The sequence below is a fragment of the Protopterus annectens genome, chromosome 9.part0 (assembly GCF_019279795.1).
Source record: "Protopterus annectens isolate FY-2018-M chromosome 9.part0, PAN1.0, whole genome shotgun sequence".
In the NCBI taxonomy this organism is placed as follows: domain Eukaryota; kingdom Metazoa; phylum Chordata; order Ceratodontiformes; family Protopteridae; genus Protopterus; species Protopterus annectens.
Window position 1 is genome coordinate 407039068 of NC_056743.1, and position 23222 is coordinate 407062289.

Below are 23222 nucleotides of genomic sequence, written 5' to 3' on the forward strand. Positions count from 1 at the left end.
TCGAACCCAGTGGACAGAACGGAGAAGGAGAAATTGGTGTGAAGAAAGGAAACAAGCTCCCCCCTCTAGAGGGAGAGGGGGCTGGCAAGACTCCCATCTGGATCTGAGTACGAATGAACCTCCTCATCATTTTATCCATGTCAACTTCAGATAAGCTTCGGGTGGATTGGCGAGGCCACAGACTCCGGCCTGGAGGGTTGAGGAACCGAGACCCTAGATGGTGGTCGTGGCTCCTCCAGCTCCAGGGAAAATCTCAGAGATCAGAGCCGAGGGAAGTCACAGATCCTAGCCTGACGTTTAGTGAGAATAGAAGAAAGGTCTGGGGACCTCTTGCATTTCTCTGGTCTATGCTCTCTCTCCTTCTGTCTACCCCTTCTGCACGCCACTTCTACAGGCTTAGAAATGGGAGGTTGAGTCCCAGCCTGGGAGGGAGGAAAAGCAAGGGCAAGAGAGGAAGGAGAGGCGGCCACAGCAGCCGCTGTGACTGAAGCAGTGGAGGAGGCAGCTGCCTCAGTAGTGGGTAGATGGCCTTTCAGGGCCAACTTAGCCTTTCTGTCTTTAATACCCCGCAGGTTAAAACCCATGCAAATGGTATAGTTAGTACTTAAATGTGATACACCCAAGCACATAACGCAAAGAGTATGGTCATCAGCTGGTGGCAATTTGTGGCCACACTCAGTGCACCTCTTGAAGACAGGCTTGGAGTCAGCCATGTCTCTAAAGAATAAACAGCACACACAAAGATAAGGAAAAGGCAGAAAAACAAACTGTTTCCTAATTGGACCTACTCACCACACACTCAAAGGCACACAGAACGCTGAGGGGGGAGGGGAAGCAACACATTAACAAGCTAACACTGACAACTACTGAAAAACTATTGAAAAAGCCCTAAACTCGATGCACCAGCAAGGGGAGGAGGAGAGGGAACCTACACTAACAGCTACACTCAAACAACTATGACAAAAAACTGCTTACTTTATCTAAAAACCCAGCTCACTAACTCTGAGCTCAGGATCATGATACTTCAGTCAAGCTGCGACAAACGAGATCTGGGTGTTGGAAGGTAGTGGGAGGTGTATTATGGGTAAGAGAAGGAGCTTGGAGCTCGGAACAGATACTAGTGAACTTGCCGGCTCAGAACCGATATGGATCCGGTACCCACAGGTTGAAGAGCAAATGAAGTAAACTACTTCAGATCAAGTATATTATATGATAACAGAATTAGAGTACAGTGTTGTAATTATTATGACCGCCAGGTACTGTGATGGTCATCTGGGAAAGAATACTTACACCCATCACCCAGACATGACTTGTAAACAGCAGTGCTGCAGATGATGCTGGTCTGTAAGCAGCTTATGATGTTCAGAAGTGCATGAAAGTGGATGATACATGGGTGATGTAATAGTTTGTAATCTGATAAACTCCACATTCACTGCTTTAATTCCCATAATTCTGACTGGTTAATTAGTATGCATTTACAATACTAGTACACTATGAATATAGCAGAGAATATTAGTCCAATAACTATCTCACTTCTCAGAGGAAGGGTTGAGTTTACCCACAGGTGCTGCCCTGCTGCTGAAAAGGGAAACATTCTTGCAATGATAATAAATAAGAGATGGCTATGCTAGTACTACAAATATATTTTTACTTAAGCTTTTTCTCCCTGTAACTTGCTTATGTTGCAGTTATTATCCTTGGTGCACTGACAGATCCCATGACGTACATTAAACCCTCATAAGTATGTATTATCTTGCATAATTTTGTTGTAAGAGCCCACTACATTCCACGTATATCTGGTTACCATTCAGAATGTAGATGCTCAAGACAGTATCACAATATATGCTGGTGAAACTATAGACAGTTCAGAATGTAGACAGTGGTAAGTGGGCTGGTGTTAGGGCTGGAAACGTGTGTGAATGTTGGTAGACTATGGTTAGAGTAAGGGTTGGGTAAAGGGATAGCTTTAGTGTTGTGCAGGTTTGTTGGTATGTGGGTCTTTGTCTGAGCCTGTCTTATGCGCTGGTAGTGTTACAGTGAAGGTTTTTCTAAGTTAAAATGCAGGGTTGGGGTTGGTAAGCATTAGGAAGGTGAAGCAGGGGTGCTTAATTACAATCACCCTTTTCAGAAACACAAGTTTCGCCATTACCTGTCTCATACCCAGATTTATAAATATTTCAAGACAATGTCTTAGGATTGTGTGTGTGTGTGTGTGTGTGTATTACCAAGTAATCAATGAAAAGGAGGGGTCTCAACACTAAGCCCTGAGGGGTCCCCTTTATGTTTTCTGATGGTGCCTGGGACTCGTGTATGTTCTGATTTTTAGCCAGGTTTCTATCCATTATAGCACATAAGGATCTATTTCTAAATGATTTTGCTTACTTATAATGGTATGGTGCTGAATGCATTAACCAGGTCTAGGTATGTTGTTTACACTGCATGGCCACTGTCATCTGAGTGACCCTCCCAAAGAAGTTAACCAGATTTAATAAGTAGAAAGCAAACTCAGCAGTCAAGTCTAATAAGGTTTTGGCATCATAGTTTAAGATTGGTTATATTAGCTTACAAGGTCTTGCAAATGAGGCTGGTCAGGCTGCTAGGTCTGTAACTAATGGCCACTACAGTATAACACTAGTTAAGGGCAAAACTTATAATTAAGCTTAGGTTAAACAGTTTGAGAAGAGGGACAGCAAAGGCATGCCTGGCACTATTTATTAAGTGTCCAGCTAGATTATCAGGGCCACATGAAAGAAGTATTTTTATTCTTGTTTAGCACCTTCAGTACATATTCCTTAGTGATAAAAGGGGAGGTGAGAGAGTCCAGGATTTGTGGACAATGGATGGTAGCCCAGGGGTGAAGTTAGGGCTGAATGTGTCGGCATGTAGATTGACACTGTCAGTTTGATCTGAATAAGAGATGCCATCTTGAGAAAGTTCAGAGAAATATAGTGTGTTGTTCCTTAGTTTCCAAACCTAGTTAAAGAAGGATTTATAATTAACTTTTGCTAAGATTATGGTTAGCTTTAATGGACCTGATGGTGATTTTCAGTTTCTTTGTAGTGTTTCTGATACTCTCCTTGATGTGAGAGGTTTTAACTTTCTTTTGTTGTAAAGTGTATTAATGCTGATGGGCCACTAGACTGGTTTGTTTTTGAACTTCCCATGACATTTAGCTCTACTAGGAACTGACATTTCTTTGCATTTATCCAAATGGCCATAGAATTCCTTGTTGTATCTAGATGCTTATGTCTAAACTGGGACTGCTACAATCATAAGTGAATTTTAATATCTCACTGTAGAGTACAATGATGTTTGTAATCCTTGAATTTAAAGGTATTTCCTCTGAGGCTTTTGAAATTTACAAGGTGAATGTTACAAGCCTATGGTCAGATTTCACTGTGGAAGGGGGTGCCAGATGGATAGCACATGAGGCAGCTATACTCATGAGGACCAAGTCAAGATTATTGTATCCACTGGTAGGTTCATTTAGAATATACTCCAGAAGTATTTTGTTTACTAGGTCCAAGAATTCTGGGTATTCACTACATTGAAGGAAAAAACGCTGAGAGAAGAAGGGAGCCACTTTTGAGATTTTAAGTATTTTTTCTCTGTTTATTTGCTAAGTTTTTCTGCATAGCTGCCTAGCTTGAGCATTTTCTGGCTTGTTAAACTTGATTTCTGTATTAGTAGCTGTATTTAGAGCACAACCAAAAGCTGTTTGCTGAATTTCCTGTTTGCACTTAATTTTAAATCGTTTTTTTCTTAAAACTTGCATATTTTCTGTCCTTGACCTAGCACTCTTGTGTGGGGTCATTTACTGCACTGTTATAACTTGATATTACTTGTGAACCTCTGCTATCTCTGTAAAAAACAAAAACAAAAAAATCTTGCTTTTTTCCCACTTTTCTGAGAGTTAAAAAGTTCAGTTACAGGCTTGCTGTTCCTGAACTGTTTGAAAGTTTCTGTGAGGCCATTTTTGCTTGGGCTGAAGGAGGGTCTCTGTGTTCATCAGTGGCAGTGACTAACATTGAGCAGCTTCCTGCCCCCGTAGAGGTGGTTACTGACTTGAAACTGTAGTTTTATTGGCCACTAGGGGTCATTTCCATAACTCCTTCATTTGTCCTCAGAGGAGTGGTTTGAGGCAGTAACTTGTAGTTTATTGGCCATTTTGGGTCATTTCCTGTCTTTTCCAGCCCCTGCTATAAAGCATGCTTTAGCGCATTAGCTGATTTAGCCCGATTTAGCCCGATGAAGCGGAGTTGCTACCGTTGCACACTAGGGCAGCCGTTAAGCAGGTTTAAACTATTCGGGCTACCTAAAGTCCACTCTTCAAATTTTCCCTTAAAACTACCTTCCTCGAACTATACTACTGATCTAATCAGCGTATCCTATAATTAAAAGATCATCTCTACTTGACTCCAAGTAGACTATTCTCTATCTGTTAAACGTAGCACTTGCTCCTACAGTACTTATTACCTTGATACGGCACTCTTGTCATAGATAGTACCCCAAAAAAGGCAACCCCCCATTTCTCGGTCACCCACGTCCCCCCGAATCTTTTTTAAAGTTTTTTTGTCTATTCCTTCTAGCATGTCGAGGGATCAGTTGCTAGTGTCCTCTCCTGCTCAGCTGGTGAACCTGGGAATATTGAGGCAATGTTACAATTGCCTCATGTACACAGACAACCCTCTCCTCCTCCCACAAAACACAAATACATGCGAGATGCAACTATACGGCCAAACTGGAGGCTGAGCTCTCTCAACATAGGACTGGCAAGACCAGTCAGGAGGAGAAGGTTACCACACACACTATAGACCCAGTCTCACATAGTACCATTACAACCTCAAATCATACACATAAACACACAAAGACATACTCGGAGGCTCTGATCAAAAATCTACCAAAACAGCAGAGGCCACCAAAGCAGACACCCAAACAACCACCACCTCAGAACACAACACCTGCAACACATAGACCTCACAGTCAGAGTGTCAAACAGTCACAGCCCTTAAGGCCAAACACAATGCCAGACACACTAGTCATTGGTGACTCCATAGTCAGACACACTGACGTCCCGCCACCAGACTGAGTAAGGAGAAGGTCACAGTAAGCTGCCTGTCGGGCGCTAGAATCCGCCACATAACGCAAGCACTCAGGTCTCTCAACAGCAGGTACAAATATGACTCAGTCATTGTCCACGCTGGTGTAAATGACCTGAGACGTACCTCCTTGGACTACATGAAAAGAGACATTGAGGAGCTCTCTGATTATGTAGCCCAGGCAGGTATGACCCTGACCTTGAGCAGTATCCTACCTTCACCAAGAATGATGCCACAATACAGAGATAAGATGATCAGCTTTAACAATTGGCTTAAACACTGGTGTCATTCAAAGGGGATCCAGTGTCTGTCTGCCTGGGATGACATGCTGGACAAGCCACGCTGCTTCAAGGGACGGCTTGCACCTGTCACCCTGGGATTCCGGATATTGGCAAAGGCTCTTGCCACCCCATAGTGCCTTTTTAGGCAAGGCTCAAATTCTAAACCTACCACCCTAGAACACAAAAAGGAAAAAACTAAGGGTAATGCTGCTCAATGCCAGAAGTCTAAATCTCAAAATGCACGCACTCGAGGCCCTTCTCAGTATGGAGAACATCGATGTCTGTGCTGTGACAGAAACCTGGTTCAAGGCTCCTGAGAGCACCCCAGCGCTATCAGGTTTTACCTCATATCATGCTCCGCCCCAAAATCCGGACAATACCAAGAAAGGAGGGGGTATCCATATTCATCAAGGACACCCACACCTCAAGACTGGTGGCAACGCACGATGCATCGGAGACCATCCAGGTGCAATTAACCATAGGCAAGACTGCTCTGCAAATTGTAGCATGTTACAGGCCACCCTCACAAACTCAGGAACCTCACATGGCCTTCCTGAAAACACTAGAGGGATAAATGTATCACCAAACACCATCATACTAGGTGACTTCAATTACCCTAATATAGACTGGGAACACTACTCAAGCCCAAACACCCTAGCCCAAAAGTTCCTGGAATTCATAAACTCAAATGCCATGGAACAACTAGTCACCATCCCCACAAGAGGAGATAACATACTTGATCTCATCATCATGAACATGGGAGCACAATGTTCAACACCGGAGGTGTACCCCTCACTGGTGAGATCAGACCACAAACTAATCTCGCTGGAGGTCCTCATCCCACCCCCACCTGAAATAAAAAAGACCACAGTAAAGAACTTCTCAAAAGCCGACTTCACACTTCTAAAGACTAGTGTGGTGTCCTTTAAGGCCCCGAAATGCGGAAAACAGTACTCAAGCCGCTGAATCACTTACAAATGCCTTCTACCAGCACCTGCAGGACTGCATGGATAAGGCAATCCCAAGCAAAACAAAGACTCTTTGTACCAAAGGCAAGCGTCCAGTCTGGTGGACCCCAGCCATAAACAAACTCTACAACAAAAGGAGGAAGCTACTACAAGATAGAGCAAAATCCTTAAAAGGTAAGACACCCTTGATCACTATAAGTAAAAACTAAGAGCTCTCATAAAATCATCCAAAGCAAATTTCGAGAGAAAAATAGCTAAAGACTCAAAAGACAATCATAAGGCCTTCTTTAGCTATAGTTAGAAACCTGGGAGGAAACTCCCAGATATGCTCAGAGCTAGTTCAAAATGATGTGAAGATTACTGATCCTACAGACATTGCCAACATACTGGCTGACAGGTTCAGTGCAAACTTCTCCCCTCCCCAAAAGGAGAGATATCTATACCAAACAATTGCAGCCCCCAAACATCTCCAGCACCCAAGTGAGAACTGCTCTCTCCAAAGCAAAAACACAGCATCCATGGGACCTGATGGTGTCCCCGGCTGTGTGCTCCATGAACTCAATGAGGAATTAAACCCACAGCTAGGACAGCTGTTTAATCAAAGTCTTACCTCTGGATACGTACCCAGGAGTGGCGCACTGCAACTGTGGTACCACTTCACAAAGGCGGTGCCTCCACCGACCCTGGAAATTACCGCCCATTAGCTTGACAAGCCTTATCTGCAAAGCCATGGAGAGGATCATAATGGACCTCATAAATAAAGACATAGGGAATTTGCAGACTTTGGATCCAACCCAATTTGGCTTTGTCAAAGGCAGATCATGCCTTTTAAACTTGGTTGACTTTTTCGAAACAGTCACCAAAGCCATTGATGAGGGAAAGGCAGTCCATACAGCCTACCTCGATCTGGCTAAGGCCTTCGATACAATACCCCACTCGGGTATCATTGAAAAACTCATCAGCTTAAATGTCAACCCATACATCACAAGATGGGTTGCAAACTGGCTGAGTGACAGAACCCACAGGGTCAGAGTTGCTGGCGCCATGTCAGACTCAAAGCCTGTCACAAGTGGTGTCCCACAGGGCTCAGTCCTGGGCCCACTCTTGTTTGGCATCTACTTTTCAAGTACAAGCAAACACAGGAGGGTTATGGCTGACAAAGTTTGCAGATGACTGCAAACTGGGCGCCATAGTAGAAAACACATCTGACACAGATATCCTTCAGAAGGGTCTCACAGAAATGGATAACTGGTGCCAGAGCCACGGCCTAAAGTTAAATGCCAAAAATGCATAGTCATACCCTTCGGGAAAAACAAGGTTACCCCTAGCTACCAAATAGGTGGCAATCCACTGAGCACAGAAGAAGTTATCAGGGACCTGGGGACCCAGGTTGATAGTAGTCTGTCATTCGACACCCATGTAGCTAAAGTAGTTAGGAAGACCTTCTACATTGCCCACCTTATCATGAAGGGATTCTCATCTAGATCAAGGGAGGTCATAGTCTCCCTTTACTCATCACTCATCAGACCAATGATTGAGTACAATGCCCCATTCGAATGTATCTGACCCGACACTTGCAGCAGCTGGAGAGGCCACAAAAGTTCCTCACCAAAAGGATAAAGGGTCTCAAAAATCTGTCCTATGCTGCCCGACTGAAAGAACTCCAGCTCTATTCAGTCGCTACCGCTTGCTCAGAGGTGACCTTTGCCTAACATACAAGGCCATGTCAAACCCAGATTTGATGAATATGCTTCACCTCAAAAATCTAGATCCATCAGAGCCACAAGGGTGGGAGACTTAAACCTTGACACGGCTATTAATAGGACGTGCTGGAGGGATAGATTCATCACCCAAAGACTCCCTATGCTGTGGAACAAAATCCCGGTACATGTGAGGCAGAGCACCTCGCTGGCCTTGTTCAAGAGAAATCTTGACCAATGGATGGGAGATCGCAGATATACCCCAGGGATTACCTCAGTGTCACTGCTCGACAGAGGCACAGCAAAATAATGGGTATAGTTCCCCATACAAAAGGGGTGGCGTAAGCCACAAAACGATGGGCTAGGCTTGTAAATGCCCTCGGGCAGATAGCCTAGTATGAACCTATGAACCTATGAAGGTGTTCTTAGTTTAGTGATGGGTAGTTAAAATCACCCAATGTAGTGGAATTTTTGTTGTCCGTGAAATATGGAGGGTGTTCTTTAACAGGATATGGGTTAATAATTTGTTCTGTATAGGATGAAGTTCAGTGAGTTCTGTCTGTGCATCCCTAGTAATCTGCCTGTAGCAATACAAAGTAACAGATCTTCAGCAAATCAAAGGACTTGGATGAAAAGCAGTCAGAATTCCAGAAAAAAATAGTCCAAATCCACCATTCGATAAGTAGTTTAATAGCTCAGGACATAAACAGCATAAATAGCAGAACAAAGCTTTTGAGTAAAAGACTCTTCTTCAGTGTTTAATAAAATTGTCCTACCATAGCACAAGCATATATACAACCACACAGCCAATCAAAGTACATACTTAATAATAGCAGCAATTACATCCTTAAAGTGCCCCACATCTTATAAAAGTCCCCTTAAAACTGAGCCTCATTGAGGCTTATATTCTGTCATGTCTATCTTTTAAAATAGGTTTTATACTATTATTCACATTCAAGCCTGGCATATGGTCAGCTCTAAAAAAATTATTCCATTTATATTCGGCCAACTCATTTTTATCTATTAAATCACCCCCATTTTTATTTTTAAACACAACTTGCAAAATTCTAAACTGGAATTTATGCTCAGCACCTGCAGTTGCTATATGCTTAGGCAAAGCATTTGTAAGGACATTTCTACAAATGTCAGAACAATGTGCACTTATTCTCTCATTTAGTTTTTTATTTGTTTTACCAATATAACAACATTGGCAGCATACACAGTTAGCAAAAGAAATCACATTTTCTGTATTACATGTTCCAGCAGCTCTAAATTCAAATAGATTTTGACTGTAACCATGTTACAGCTGAGTACATCCTGCAGATATTAATATTGACTTAAGCTTTATACACCCAATTAGTCAAACATTAAATGTGACGATAGGTGGTACTGCCAGCCATGCCAGGAGAAATAGGGCAGTGGATTTGTAACATATGCCAACACAGCTAGCTGGAATTTTGTAAATAATTATATGTCATTTGTATATTAAACTGATTTGTTGTTGTGTCTTTCGGCTTTTCCCGGTTAAGGGTCGCCACAGCGGAACTCCGGTCTGCTAATGATTAGCAGTAGATTTTTACGTGCCGAGTTGCCGGCCCTGATGCACAACCTTCAACAAAGGTACGCCCATTCACCCATGTCTCCACACAGAAGAAGCTCTAGCCGAGAATCGAACAGGACAACGTCTTACTGTGAGGCGACAGCGCTACCGCAGCAGCACCACCGCAGTTCATTAATCTGATTTGTACAGACTGAAAATGTATTTGTGAGTTCTGCTTGTGTTAAAATGCATCAACAGTTTGCTCTGCTGGAATAAAAAGAAATGTACATGCATTATTGTAAATGTTTAAATGTATACATTGTAATAGCATATACTGGAAATGAAGAGGTTCATCTTAATCCACCTGACTTTGCAAAATATTCTTGAAATCAAATTACTTTATGGGTTAAGCCATAAAGATGTTTCCCACACTTTTGAAGGGAGCCAGAAATGCAATACCTGTGCTAGAGAATAGGTTGTAGCTCCTGTAGGAAGACTGAAATGGTTTTATAACTTCCAGGAGATGAGCAAAGCTCTGTATGATAAAACCTAGTTGCTAAAATCCTGTCAGCTTCTAGTGTTGGTGATAGCATGGGAAACAAAGTCAGATGACCAGATGTGTATGATGTCATTCTGTAAGCCAGGAAAGATATTTAGATATTAGTAGGAGATTGCTGTTAGTATTCTGTCTTGGATCTGACAACAAGGACCATTCACCAAAATCATCTTGACTAGCTCTATTCACTAAGTAACTTAATTAGGGAACAGTAATTCTTTTAGTCAATCAGGAATAGATAGTGAGACTAGCTACTGTTTTTCTATAACTGTGTGAAACTTTCTGTCGGTGTTATTTTTAATATTCCTTTTGACAAACTCTAGTGTTTACTGTAAATAGATATTTAGTATTTTCTGGTTCTTTTATTATTTATTCTTAAATATATTTAAACTTTTCATTGTGGCTGCTGGTCCTTTTTTATGAGAATATTTAAGCTTTGAGTGTATTCGCACATATTTATTTGGTGATAACTGTGGCCACTCCTGAAAGCAGCTGTTTGGTCAACATTACCATTTGTATTAATATTAACTTCACTTAGTATAATTGGATACCCTTTATAAGAGCCTTATAGTAACTGACTAATGGCAGTCATAACTACCTTATAGTGTTGACAGGAGGGGGCACAGCGAGTAATCTGTGCCAGGTGTGTCTGTGTCTGTCTGTGTGTGTCTGTGTGCTAATTGGGCCAGGGACATGAAGCACTGGTTTCTCAGAGAGGGTGCTGGAGGACTTGGCTTTGACACTCGGCTGAGGACTTAACTCTACCTCTGTACAAGTGGAGAGTCTTATTGGGGACCTGGAGGGAGGCCAGTACAGAAATCCAGAGTGAGGACTGAGTGTGTTCCCTGTGTGAAGGGAAATTGTGCTTGATGCAGACAGGTCTGCATCTAGAAATACTCAGTATATCCATTTGTACTCTAAGAGAACATCCCTCTCCAGTGTCAGTGGTGATTGGGCTCAATGATTACTGGCCCAGCATGGGGATGTCACAAAACATTTCTGTAATTGCATAAACACTGATGTTTTCTAAACACAGGAGACCCTGAAGAACAGGCAATATATTGTTGTAACATCTGGCATTGAAGAGAGCCTCCTAGTGTGGTCTGAGTTTGGGTATTGTGAATTTGATAGATGGGAATGTCCATTAACTGAACTCTGAGAAAAGCACTATGAGGTTAGCAAAGACTTTAGCCACTATGTGATGCAGGCCACCCTTATCACAGCAAGCTTAACTTTTGAACATCACACCACATGTTGACACATACTAGATGCCCCTGGATACACAGTTTAGTACTGAGATATGTAATATTTCACATTATATAATATTATGTAATATATATATATATATATATATATATATATGTGTGTGTGTGTGTGTGTGTATATATACGTGTGCATATATATAATATACATTATATATAATGTAATATAATGCATTATATAATATGTAAGTCTTATATATGTTTAAGTTTAATTTATTTAATAACTAGATAATTAGCTGGTCTGCTATGAGCCCTTTTCAGCCACAGTGCAGACTACAAGGGTAAGGGACATAAACTATGTATTGGTAGTTGAGAGAATGGGCAGAACTGGGTTACTCTGTGAAAAGATACATGGAAAATCGGTAGAACTTGCAGATAGTAGATAGTAACCAGAGGTCAGGATTTAACTCCAGATCTTGGAGGTGTGAGGGGAGGTTCTAACCTTAACCACGCAGTCGTACTTGGACTCCATACTTGTATAGAATCGAGGTGACTTTAAGACAACAGAATGTTTTATGAGTGTGTAGTTAGGGTAATGAACTGAGAAGATGAGCTTCATGTTTCACATGGTGATTTGCATCCTTAGAAATGAAATTTTCAGTTTTTTTATACCTTTACAGACCTACCTATATACTCATTCCACCTTGTGAGCGCAGGTGTAATGGCTTACTTTTGGATGTTAATATTTTATTTAGTAAGATATTTTCTAACACTGGAATAATCAGCAAAATATTCAGTGCAGATACATATTTTATGTTTAATATCTAAAGGTATTCATCACTGTAATGATGTTTCGGGAAATAAAATGTGCATACCAACTAGGCTTCTGTTTCATAATGTTCCTCTGTTATCTGTTTCAGATCTTCAGGTAAGCTTGGCTGAATATTTTTAAAAAGTAATCCATATTCAGGTAAGAATGGATTTTAAATTGTCTTAGCTTTTGACTTATTATAGGAAGTGTTTGCTGTTTAACATTACTGTGATTAATTATTTGTTTGTTTGATAACCAGATGGGTTGATTGAAAAACATATCGCCTTCAGGCACAGCCTAGCCTAGAGGTGATATGAGCCAGTCTAATCAAGAATGAAATTGTCTGCAGTATTTGACACAGAAATGAAGTAACAGCGAGATGTGCTGACTAGACTATACTAATAGTTATGAACATTATATTAAAACATACTCCAGTACAGAATTTGAGTCAGTTCAAAGACTGGGGGACTTTAAACGGTAGTGTTCTTTTAACCCGCATATTTAATTCTAGACAAGGTGACATGCCATGGTGCTGTAGGTTATCATATGAATTATACAGTGATATCTGTTCCATCTTTTAGGAGACCTGGTCACATAAGTTCTTAGCCCTTTCTTTCCAAGGAGTTGAGGTATTTATACTTTGACATACAAAGGACATTCCATGCATATAGGAATAAGGCTTTTGGTGCATCTGTCTCCTTTTCTAGGAATTCTTTTGACTTCATTGTGGTTTGCCCTTCATTATTTTTTAAAATCCAAATTTCTCTCACTTAGAAAAAAAAGCATTATCCACAACCCCTTTTTCCCATCTGTACATATGGGGTTGGGGTGTCACTTCACTGAGGTTCATACCATTGGGTGGCTAGCCCTGCAGTGATTTTTCTACCATTCCACACATACTTGCATCTATGACCAGTTTAGAGGATCTATTCCATCTACTGCATATCAGTGGGATGTGAGGAAACAAGAGCACCTTGAGAAAACCCAGATGAACACAGGGAGGACATACAGTCTGCATGCAGAAGGCACTGCAGAACATTTAGCTGTGAGGTGACAATGCTGTCTCTCAACCACTCAGCTATCCTTATTCATGAGGGATCTCTCCTGAATATTACATTAACTGCTTGAAAGGATGACGTTTCAGCATGGAGTGATATTCTGTTAATGGCATCCATTCTGTACAGCATTCACAGAAGGAAAACATTTGTGTGGAGTTCTGTTCCTCAGTGAATGTTAAGGAGGCTTACCCATATCTTAACATGGTCAACTATACTTATGAATATCAGTGAAGAGTTGGTTTAACAATATGGTGGAACTGTAGGTCTCTTGGAGCCTTGAAGGACCACTTCTCAGGTGGAAGAGAAGCAGCCCTTTTAACTAACTTGGTAGATGTTATTTGCAAGTCACTCCTGAAGTATGAGTGAGCAGTGGGCTCTGTGTCTACCAAAATAATTAGTAGTGGTTCATTGTCTGCTGAAGTAAAAGCTTTTAAAAATAAAACTGTCAGCACTGAGTACACCGTAATGTTGTTGGTGCAGTTGGTAAGTGACCATAATCCCGTCATAGTGGTAGAATTTGTACAAAAATGATGCTTCTAGACAAACATTTCACTGTAGAGATGTGTTTATGTAGATGAAAATCTACAGCTTTTAGAAGAGTTTGGTGAGACAGGAAGAAACAGAAGTAGAAAACGAGGTACCTTTTCAGATGAGAATAAGAATTTATCATTTTAAATATGACATACGATTTCTTGAATGAGACATAGAAATAAACCACAGATACAGATAAAGGACTTGGAACTCAAGCTGTCAACATTTTGTAGTAGTAAAGAGTTTGGAGTTTGCATTGGGGATACTTATATCACAAACAGCATTCAGCAGTTTAAGGATTTGGCTTGCAAGAATTCTTGTAAAGTGAAAAGGTCGAGAAAGAAATCTGGCTACTGCATAGCAAGATAAGGGTCATGGCAGGTGAAGAAGACTGCGGATAAGGGATATTTCTGATGCACTTTTCTCTTTCAAGCCAGACTGCTGACGTTTGCAAAAGTTGTTATTGAATAAATGCTATTTTATGCCTTTTGATATTATTTTGTATGGCTTCTCTGTCTGAAGGAAGATGTCCCAGAGAAGGAGGTGAGTCACGGGGTTTTATGAATCTCCAAGCACTCTCCAAATGGATTTGCACATATGAGATATTATTCTACTTATGATGTCCTTCTCGAATTCTTTTTTGATGGGGGTGAAAGTATTTAGTTTGCAGGTTAAAGAGCTTGTCAATAAAGAAACTGAAACAGCAGACAAAAGTACATAAGTACCAAGAGGGGCTTGCCAGTGTTATTTTCCTGATGTGTGTTTTGTTTGATCCATTTTTTCCAAAGATGATATTGACTTGTATGGAATGAACTAGCACTGCAATACGACCACGGAAATGGACAACTGGGGATATAGGGTGACCATGCTCCACCCATCTGGGGAGGTTTCAGTGGGGCTTGCCTCCCCTCCAAAAATATTTTTTCCACTTTTCTTTTTTTTTTTCAGGTTATGCTTGTCAATATTCAAAAACTGATGAAATGTTACTCATTTTAGGGTAAATCTATAGGACATCATAAAAGCAGTCAAAGAGAAGTCCCTGTAGTTTATTTCCAAAGCTCTTTTCCCCGGAAGAAAAGCAGAGTAGCGGAGTAGATGAGTAAGAAGGACGGAAACATAAGTACCTGTGAAATTTGCTTATCAAATTGGTGGTCACAAAGCAAAGGGAAACTTGATTATCACTGTGGAAATTCAGTCAGTGTGGTTTCAAGGTGAGCATCTGATCTGACAGAAGAAGATGCCTCTATTCTTTGCACACCAACAAATTAATACTGAAATTATGGTGTTACTATTTAATGTCCAAGTGGTGAATGATACAAGCTTCTTGCTTACTTTTGGAGTCAATGAAAGGAGAGTGAAGTAACATAACAGAATATTGATTTTGACTTGCCATGCTAAAATAAATTCAGCCAGTAATATAGGACCAAGCATCAGAAAATGAGTCACATGAGAAAGAGAAATCTGGACAAGTCTCTTGACCAGTGCAATAAGCTCCTTTGCTTTTGTATTTCTACATCAGTTAGAGCATAAGTCGTAGTACAGAGAGGAAGTGCAAACAATGTCAAATAGTTTATAAGCCATTGTTTCAGAAAAGAGTATGAGCAGCATAGAAACAGGTACCTATAACAGTGTAAAGAGAGAGAGTTAGTTTTAATCACTTGTCATCAAGACATCACCTAACAGGTGTCACAGAAAATGTACAGCTAAGCATATCTCAACATACAAAAAAATCACCTGAATCTCTTTAATTAAATCAGCTTTCTTGTTTATGTGCAGTAGGCATATAAACAGATGGGACCATATATCATGTTTCCATTCTCAGGAGATGACTAGCAGTGAGGTTATAAGTGAGTGAGTAGTGTACAGGCAGTCACTGTTGCCTGACTGAGTAGTGTACAGGCAGTCACGGCTGTGTGACTGAGTAGTGTACAGGCAGTCACAGCTGTGTTACTGAGTAGTGTACAGGCAGTCAGATCTGTGTGACTGAGTAGTGTACAGGCAGTCATCGTTGTGTCACTGAGTAGTATACAGGCAGTCACGGCTGTGTTACTGAGTAGCGTACAGTCACTGAGTAGTGTACAGGCAGTCACGGCTGTGTCACTGAGTAGCGTACAGGCAGTCAGGACTGTGTAACTGAGTAGTGTACAGGTAGTCACGACTGTGTCACTGAGTAGTGTACAGGCAGTCATGGTTGTGTCACTGAGTAGTGTACAGGCAGTCACGGTCGTGTGACTGAGTAGCATACAAGCAGTCACAGTTGTGTCACTGAGTAGTGTACAGGCAGTCACGGCTGTGTGACTGAGTAGTGCACAGCCAGTCACGGCTGTGTCACTGAGTAGCGTACAGGCAGTCATGACTGTGTAACTGAGTAGTGTACAGGCAGTCACGACTGAGTGACTGAGTAGTGTACAGGCAGTCACGGCTGTGTCACTGAGTAGTGTACAGGCAGTCATGGTTGTGTGACTGAGTAGTGTGCAGTCAGTCACGGCCGTGTCACTGAGTAGTGTACAGGCAGTTATGACTGTGTGACTGAGTAGTGTACAGGCAGTCACGGTTGTGTCACTGAGTAGTGTACAGGCAGTCACGGTTGTGTCACTGAGTAGTGTACAGGCAGTCACAGTTGTGTCACTGAGTAGTGTACAGGCAGTCACGGTCATGTGACTGAGTAGTGTACAAGCAGTCACAGTTGTGTCACTGAGTAGTGTACAGGCAGTCACGGCTGTGTTACTGAGTAGTGCACAGGCAGTCTCGACTGTGTGACTGAGTAGTGTACAGGCAGTCATGGTTGTGTGATTGAGTAGTGTACTGGCAGTCATGGTTGTGTGACTGAGTAGTGTATAGGCAGTCACGGTTCTGTAAGGGCTACATGTGTCATCTGAGTGCATGTCCCTGTCTTTCTACAAGTGCACAACTACAAGTTAGATCTCCTGTTACATTCCTCAACCTAAGGTTGAAAAGTAAAAGGTTGCTGATGGCATGATTGCAGTAACATTAACAAAACTTTGAACTACTCTGTTTGCCACCAGATTAATCCTTTAGGCAGGAATGGCTGAGCATAATGGTGGTTTCTGTACGGAAGGCACAGATAGCAAGGAATGCAAGAAAGAGGTAAAGCTGCTGTATTTCAGAAGTATCTGAGAATAAAACTTAAGTAACTTCATAAAATACAGTAGTATGCTACTGTTTTGTCTTAGTATTTATTATGTAAATTATCAGATGTAAAAATAATACTGCTTGCTTTCTTAGAGTACAGGTGATACTAAAAATAAATTCATGATTTCCTGTAAACAGTGTTTCAGTTCTCCTAACTTTTTTAAAAATCTCCCCATTTACTGAACAGGTTGCGCTCTGTCACGTAACTATTCATGTCTGAGGTCCTTCCAGGATTTCACTACATCTCCAGTTTACTTTCAAAATTGTTTACTGAAGTAGAGCAAAAGCTGTTAGATATACCGGAAGGATCATTTAAATCAAACTGTAATATCCTTCACCCTTTCTCAACCTAATAACAACTCACATCACCAAATTATTATATATTCAGCAATTAAATATCATCATTGTTTTTCTACATTTTAAACTCACTTTGATTATCCCAGTTCTTAAGAAACCCAGTGCTTCCGTTTAACCAGACTGTACAGCAGTCTTCATCTTCTGCCTGATAATAAAAGACTTAAACTAATGCATTGAACACATAGATAAATCTGTCCTACTAACAGACTCTCCAGTTTCAGACCAGGTTCTAATGCACTTGGTGCCATTTATCATTCATAACAACATTTTTCTTGACAAGGAAGAAGGCCATCTGACAGTGTGTGTTTATTGACTTGGGTTTTTGAGAATGTCAATCATCATACCTTCCTCGATAAACTTTAATGCTTTAATTTCAGATGTAATTTCGATAAATGCATTGATAATTACTGTTAACAAAGAATCTTCAAATTCAAGTCAGACAGCTTCTCCTTACATGTAAGAATATTCTCTTCAGGCATGCCTCAAGGGTTAGCTCTGGGACTGGTACATTTTTCACAGTATATCAACGAAATTAACACATAGTTTGATTATATGAAATGACACCAGTCGTGCCCTTCCACCAAAATGAACCATCCATTCTTTCAGTTTATATAAATGGTTCTCCATAAATCACTTTACACTTAACACTACTTAGTACCTATTAAAACCACTCTGAGTCACAACCTCTCATTCTGTGTGAAACAGATAATTCCCATCTGGCTATAGTTATACCATACAAATAGTGAGGTATGACTATAGACTCCTGTCTAACATCTGAAGTTCACAATGAGAATGTATACTGCAAGGTATAGAACCAATATAAAGCCTCTTAAGGCACAAGCCATCTTACCCATAAGCATCCTGGGCATTAGAAGTTAAATGCCCTAATTTCATGGCTAGAGTTTGGAGTCGCAGTTATACCACTTCTCTTATCCCCAACCACCCTTACTATACAGACAGTAACAAACAGAATTTGCAGATTCATCTACCTCTGCTAACAATACAAGCACCATTACAGTTCTCTTAAAGAGCGAGCTGCTTTTCCAGTGTCAGCCTCATTATGTTCCTTCTTTGTTGCCTTTGCCCATAAAAGGGTGGACAACGACTACTGACACACCTTATGATCCAAACTGCAAGTCCGATGCCCTTCATACTGCTTAAGAACCCGGAGAGACAGTACGCTAAACCTTGAATGTCCACCATATGTTTATTTTGTAAACGGAGGTACAACACTGATCTCCACTGACTGTTTTCAGATTCATCCCAGACAGAATATTAATGTATTCTGAACTCAGAGAACACAGCAAAGAGTGCAACATGAGCAGAAATCAGTAAGTTAATTTACTTATAACGTTTTGTAGTTACAGTAATCTATCTGCATGCATAATATTACACTTCCATGCCTTGGACCGTGCTATATACAGCAAGACATTAGGAGAAAAAGAAAGTTTCTCCAGATTTGTTTCTGCTACTGGACACCATCTTCCCTCGAAACTGAGAGGGGTCGTAAATTATACTGACTTCAAAAACAGCTTAAAAAGCACTTACAGCAATTGTGTGGTGTGTGATGCCTTAATAATGGAAGGATAATTCTTTAGTCAATCTCCAGACATTTTCTCACGCACAGACTTCTGTAAGTAATCACAAGCAACAAGTATCTCATTAATGCGACTACTTCTGTAAATACTGAATATGTGGATCAAACCTCTGTTATGGAAGCATAACATAAGTGGTGTGTGTTGAATTATTTTCTAAGCATACCAGTAAATTGTTACAGTGCTGAAAGTGTTTTACCTTCAAACTAATTCTAGCAAATTTTACCTCCAAACTAATTATAGCAAATTAGAACATAAATAGTATACCTACACATAAGTTCCCTAGGCTGTACTGTACATTATGTAAAATACATTATATTTCCTCCCTCCAGGACTATGGGAGCCTAGATTTGGACTATATACTGTCAGCTGCACCTAGTGACAATTATTTATGTTTTGTTTTTGAAAATAATGCATTTTATATACATTTGCTTGTGTTTTGTGTGAATGTAGAATTGCTTTACTATGTCTAATTACATGTATAATGCTTTATGGGCATTCTGATTAAAAATGCTCCAAGGATCTATTAACCCAGTTATGTCATAAACAAACAAAAAAAGCTCTTGCACTGATTTTCTGTATCTCCTGCAAGAACAAATCTTTACATTAGGGGGATGTGCTGCTGTTTATGGGTGTGCGCACACACTACATATATATAAGATACCTCAAAAATCACTTGAAAGCATAATGCAACTCAAACATCTACATTTCCACAATGATTTCAAGGTGAATTTTGTGAGGGAAGCACCAAATTATATATATGTATGTGAAGAAATGAAATGCAGAAGTAAGATTTGTTGTATTATAATCCTAGGCTTCCTGAGGAGATCCCAGCATTTGGTGAGGTAATCACGTAATTCTGAAAATAGTTACCTAGGAAGATGACATTTATATACATTTTGTGATGCAAAAAGAATACACTGAAGTCAGGCGCTTGCTTGAAAATTGCAAATGAAAGAAAATGCCATAAAAATCATAAACAAGAGAAAGCACATGACTACATATTCATTAAATGAGAAGAAGTTGTATAAAATGAAACATGCATTCATCAGAGTCTATAAGTATTCAGTCCATGGGCCATGATCACCTTGTCAGTATCCAGCATCTTAGGGCCTCTCCTGCCGCTAAGGAGGGGAAAACAAGTCAAGCTTGGGATGAAATTATAGATGTTTATCTAATCATCAAGGTCTGCCATATCCTTAAAGGATGCAATGGTATCCCTCAGGTTTATATGTAAAAACAGAATATTCCAGATATGTTGAAGCATGAAGTAATAAGTCTGTGCCTCCAACATGCCTTTATTTGTTGATGGTGTTTCTCGTCTTTAGTTCAACTGGTTATAGAGACATTTGTTTTGTGGTGGTGTAGAGGTATAGATGTAGGTGGCCTGTTTTTAAAGGAGACTCCATGTGACAGAGACTCTTGGAAATTCGACCATGGAAATTCCCAGTGTAATTGGGGAAGAAATTTCCATTCCAAAGTGCAGAATATGCACGGACGTAGAGAAGGACTCCTAGGATATGGGAGAAGAAAACTCAGTTCTTCAGCCCGTTGTGGTTACTCCTGAATGTTGACAAATGCAACAGTTGTGCACTGGTGGCAAAGTGCATGTTCTTGACAGAAAAGCAAGACTGGAGGAAAACGTGTTTAATCATGGGCAAAATAGTGAGGCCTGACTGACAATGGAAAATGTGTTCAATCGTGGGTAAAATAGTGAGGCCTGACTGACAATGGAAAATGCGTTTAATCATGGGTAAAATAGTGAGGCCTGAGTGACAATGGAAAATGCATTTAATCATAGGTAAAATAGTGAGGCCTGAGTGACAATGGAAAATGTGTTTAATAGTGACGCCTGAGTGACAACGGAAAATGTGTTTAATCATGGGTAAAATAGTGAGGCCTGAGTGACAACGGAAAATGTGTTTAATCATGGGTAAATAGTGAGGCATGATTGACAACGGAAAATGTGTTTAATCATGGGTAAAATACTGAGGCCTGAGTCACAATGGAAAATGTGTTTAATCATGGATAAAATAGTGAGGCCTGAGTGACAACGGAAAATGTGTTTAATCATGGGTAAATAGTGAGGCATGAGTCACAATGGAAAATGTGTTTAATCATGGGTAAAATAGTGAGGCCTTAGTGACAATGGAAAATGTGTTTAATCATGGGTAAAATAGTGAGGCCTGAGTCACAATAGAAAATGTGTTTAATCATGGGTAAAATAGTGAGGCCTGAGTGACAACAGAAAATGTGTTTAATTGTGGGTAAAATAGTGAGGCCTGAGTGACTATGGAAAATGTGTTTAATCATGGGTAAAATAGTGAGGCCTGAGTGACTATGGAAAATGTGTTTAATCATGGGTAAAATAGTGAGGCCTGGGTGACAATGGAAAATATGTTTAATCATGGGTAAAATAGTGAGGCCTGGGTGACAATGGAAAATATGTTTAATCATGGGTAAAATAGTGAGGCCTGGGTGACAATGGAAAATATGTTTAATCATGGGTAAAATAGTGAGGCCTGAGTGACAACAGAAAATGTGTTTAATCATGGGTAAAATAGTGAGGCCTGGGTGACAATGGAAAATATGTTTAATCATGGGTAAAATAGTGAGGCCTGGGTGACAATGGAAAATATGTTTAATCATGGGTAAAATAGTGAGGCCTGGGTGACAATGGAAAATATGTTTAATCATGGGTAAAATAGTGAGGCCTGGGTGACAATGGAAAATATGTTTAATCATGGGTAAAATAGTGAGGCCTGTGTGACAATGGAAAATATGTTTAATCATGGGTAAAATATTGAGGCCTGGGTGACAATGGAAAATATGTTTAATCATGGGTAAAATAGTGAGGCCTGAGTGGCAATAGAAAACATGGCTAATCATGGGTAAAATAGTGAGGCCTGAGTGACAATGGAAAATGTGTTTAATCATGGGTAAAATGGTGATGTGTGAGTGACAATGGAAAATGTGTTTAATCATGGGTACATGTTGCTTTTTCCATTAATGCAGCTTTTGGAAAAACAGCCTTCAAGAATAAATGTTGTTAATAACATTTTGATATTGCTAAGTATGTGATGTAAAATACAGAGTAATTTTAAGAATACATTTAATGAATTTGTTATTCTGAGATACTCAGAGTGTGATATTAAGGTGAAGAGTTACATTAAAGTTAAAATATATAGTAGTAATAATAAATTAGAACATTTACTTGCATTCTGTATACTTGCCAAGATTGGGTCAATATCTCAGCAGTAGTCTGAGAAAAGCATGATTGAAGTGCAGAGGTTAACTGTATGGTCACTGTGTAAAAATCCTAAATGTTTATAATAGGGTCATTTACTGTGTGTGACAAAAGATGATTATGGGAAAATGGTGTACTATTTTATTTCAAAAGTGGTTCGGGATATTAAGTGTGTAATTTACACTACATGCAGGGGATGAACACGTGTACAGTGGACATGAGGTTTAAGAAAAGTGCTGGGTTGTTTAGGAAAATGTACAATGGAAATAATGTATAAAGTGAAATATATGGTACAGTTACAATAAAGTACTCAGACCAAAAAAAATGAAATGTGTAAAGATAAAAGGGTCTGTAAACAATAAATGATTATAGATTATTCAAAGGGAGGATGGTGAGGAAAAAAGAACTAGGAATGAGGGTTGAGCATATTAAAAACTAACGATAATAGACAGAGGTATGTAAGGATAAAACTCCACACATTTTTTCTTGGACAGGAACTGCCTTTTTATCAACAGCAATGTGTGAAAAATTAGGGAATACAAATGGGGTGAGGTTCTTTTCTGAGAAGTTGAAGGGAGCATATAAGGACTGATACATCATCAGATAAATATATCACTGTTATCAAAAAATGAAGGAACTAGGCCTGGCTAAATAATGAAGTTAACAATTAATAAAAAAAAAAGAAAGACCAAAGTGAGTACTTGGCAAAGGCAAGAAAATGTTAAATATTGGATGTAGGTGAAGCAAAAGCCAGGCTACACTTGCAGAACATTATTTCAGGGAAGAAGTAAACACATGAATATAAGCATGTAGTGTTTATTGAATAAAGATGGAGAACAGGTTAAAATGTAGGCCATCTGGGGAATCTATGGGGGAAAGAAGGGTATTTCAAAATAAAACTAAAAATAATGGCCACAAGGCCAGAAAAAATAAAGAGAAATAAAAATGTAAGTAATAAGAAAACAGCCAGGTTTAATGGGGCAATAAGAAAAAAAAATATGTATGTATGTTATTTAATGAAATAGCTCAAAGGATGATTGTGTTTGAATAAGCAGTAAGTGTTTTTACTAACACACAAACAGTGATTTAAACAAATTAAATAACTAAAGAGGAATTAGTCTAAT

General features: G+C 39.9%; 1 protein-coding gene across 7 annotated transcripts in view; it reads left to right on the forward strand.

Annotated features, from left to right (window-relative positions):
- Positions 1-23222, forward strand: part of DMTN (dematin actin binding protein) — a 1900252-nt gene that overhangs the window by 1381726 nt on the left and 495304 nt on the right. For all 7 annotated transcript variants that reach the window (XM_044082941.1, XM_044082937.1, XM_044082938.1 and 4 more), the window contains one exon: positions 12267-12274. In XM_044082941.1, the coding sequence (XP_043938876.1) occupies positions 12267-12274 (8 nt within the window). The remainder of the gene's footprint in view (positions 1-12266; positions 12275-23222) is intronic.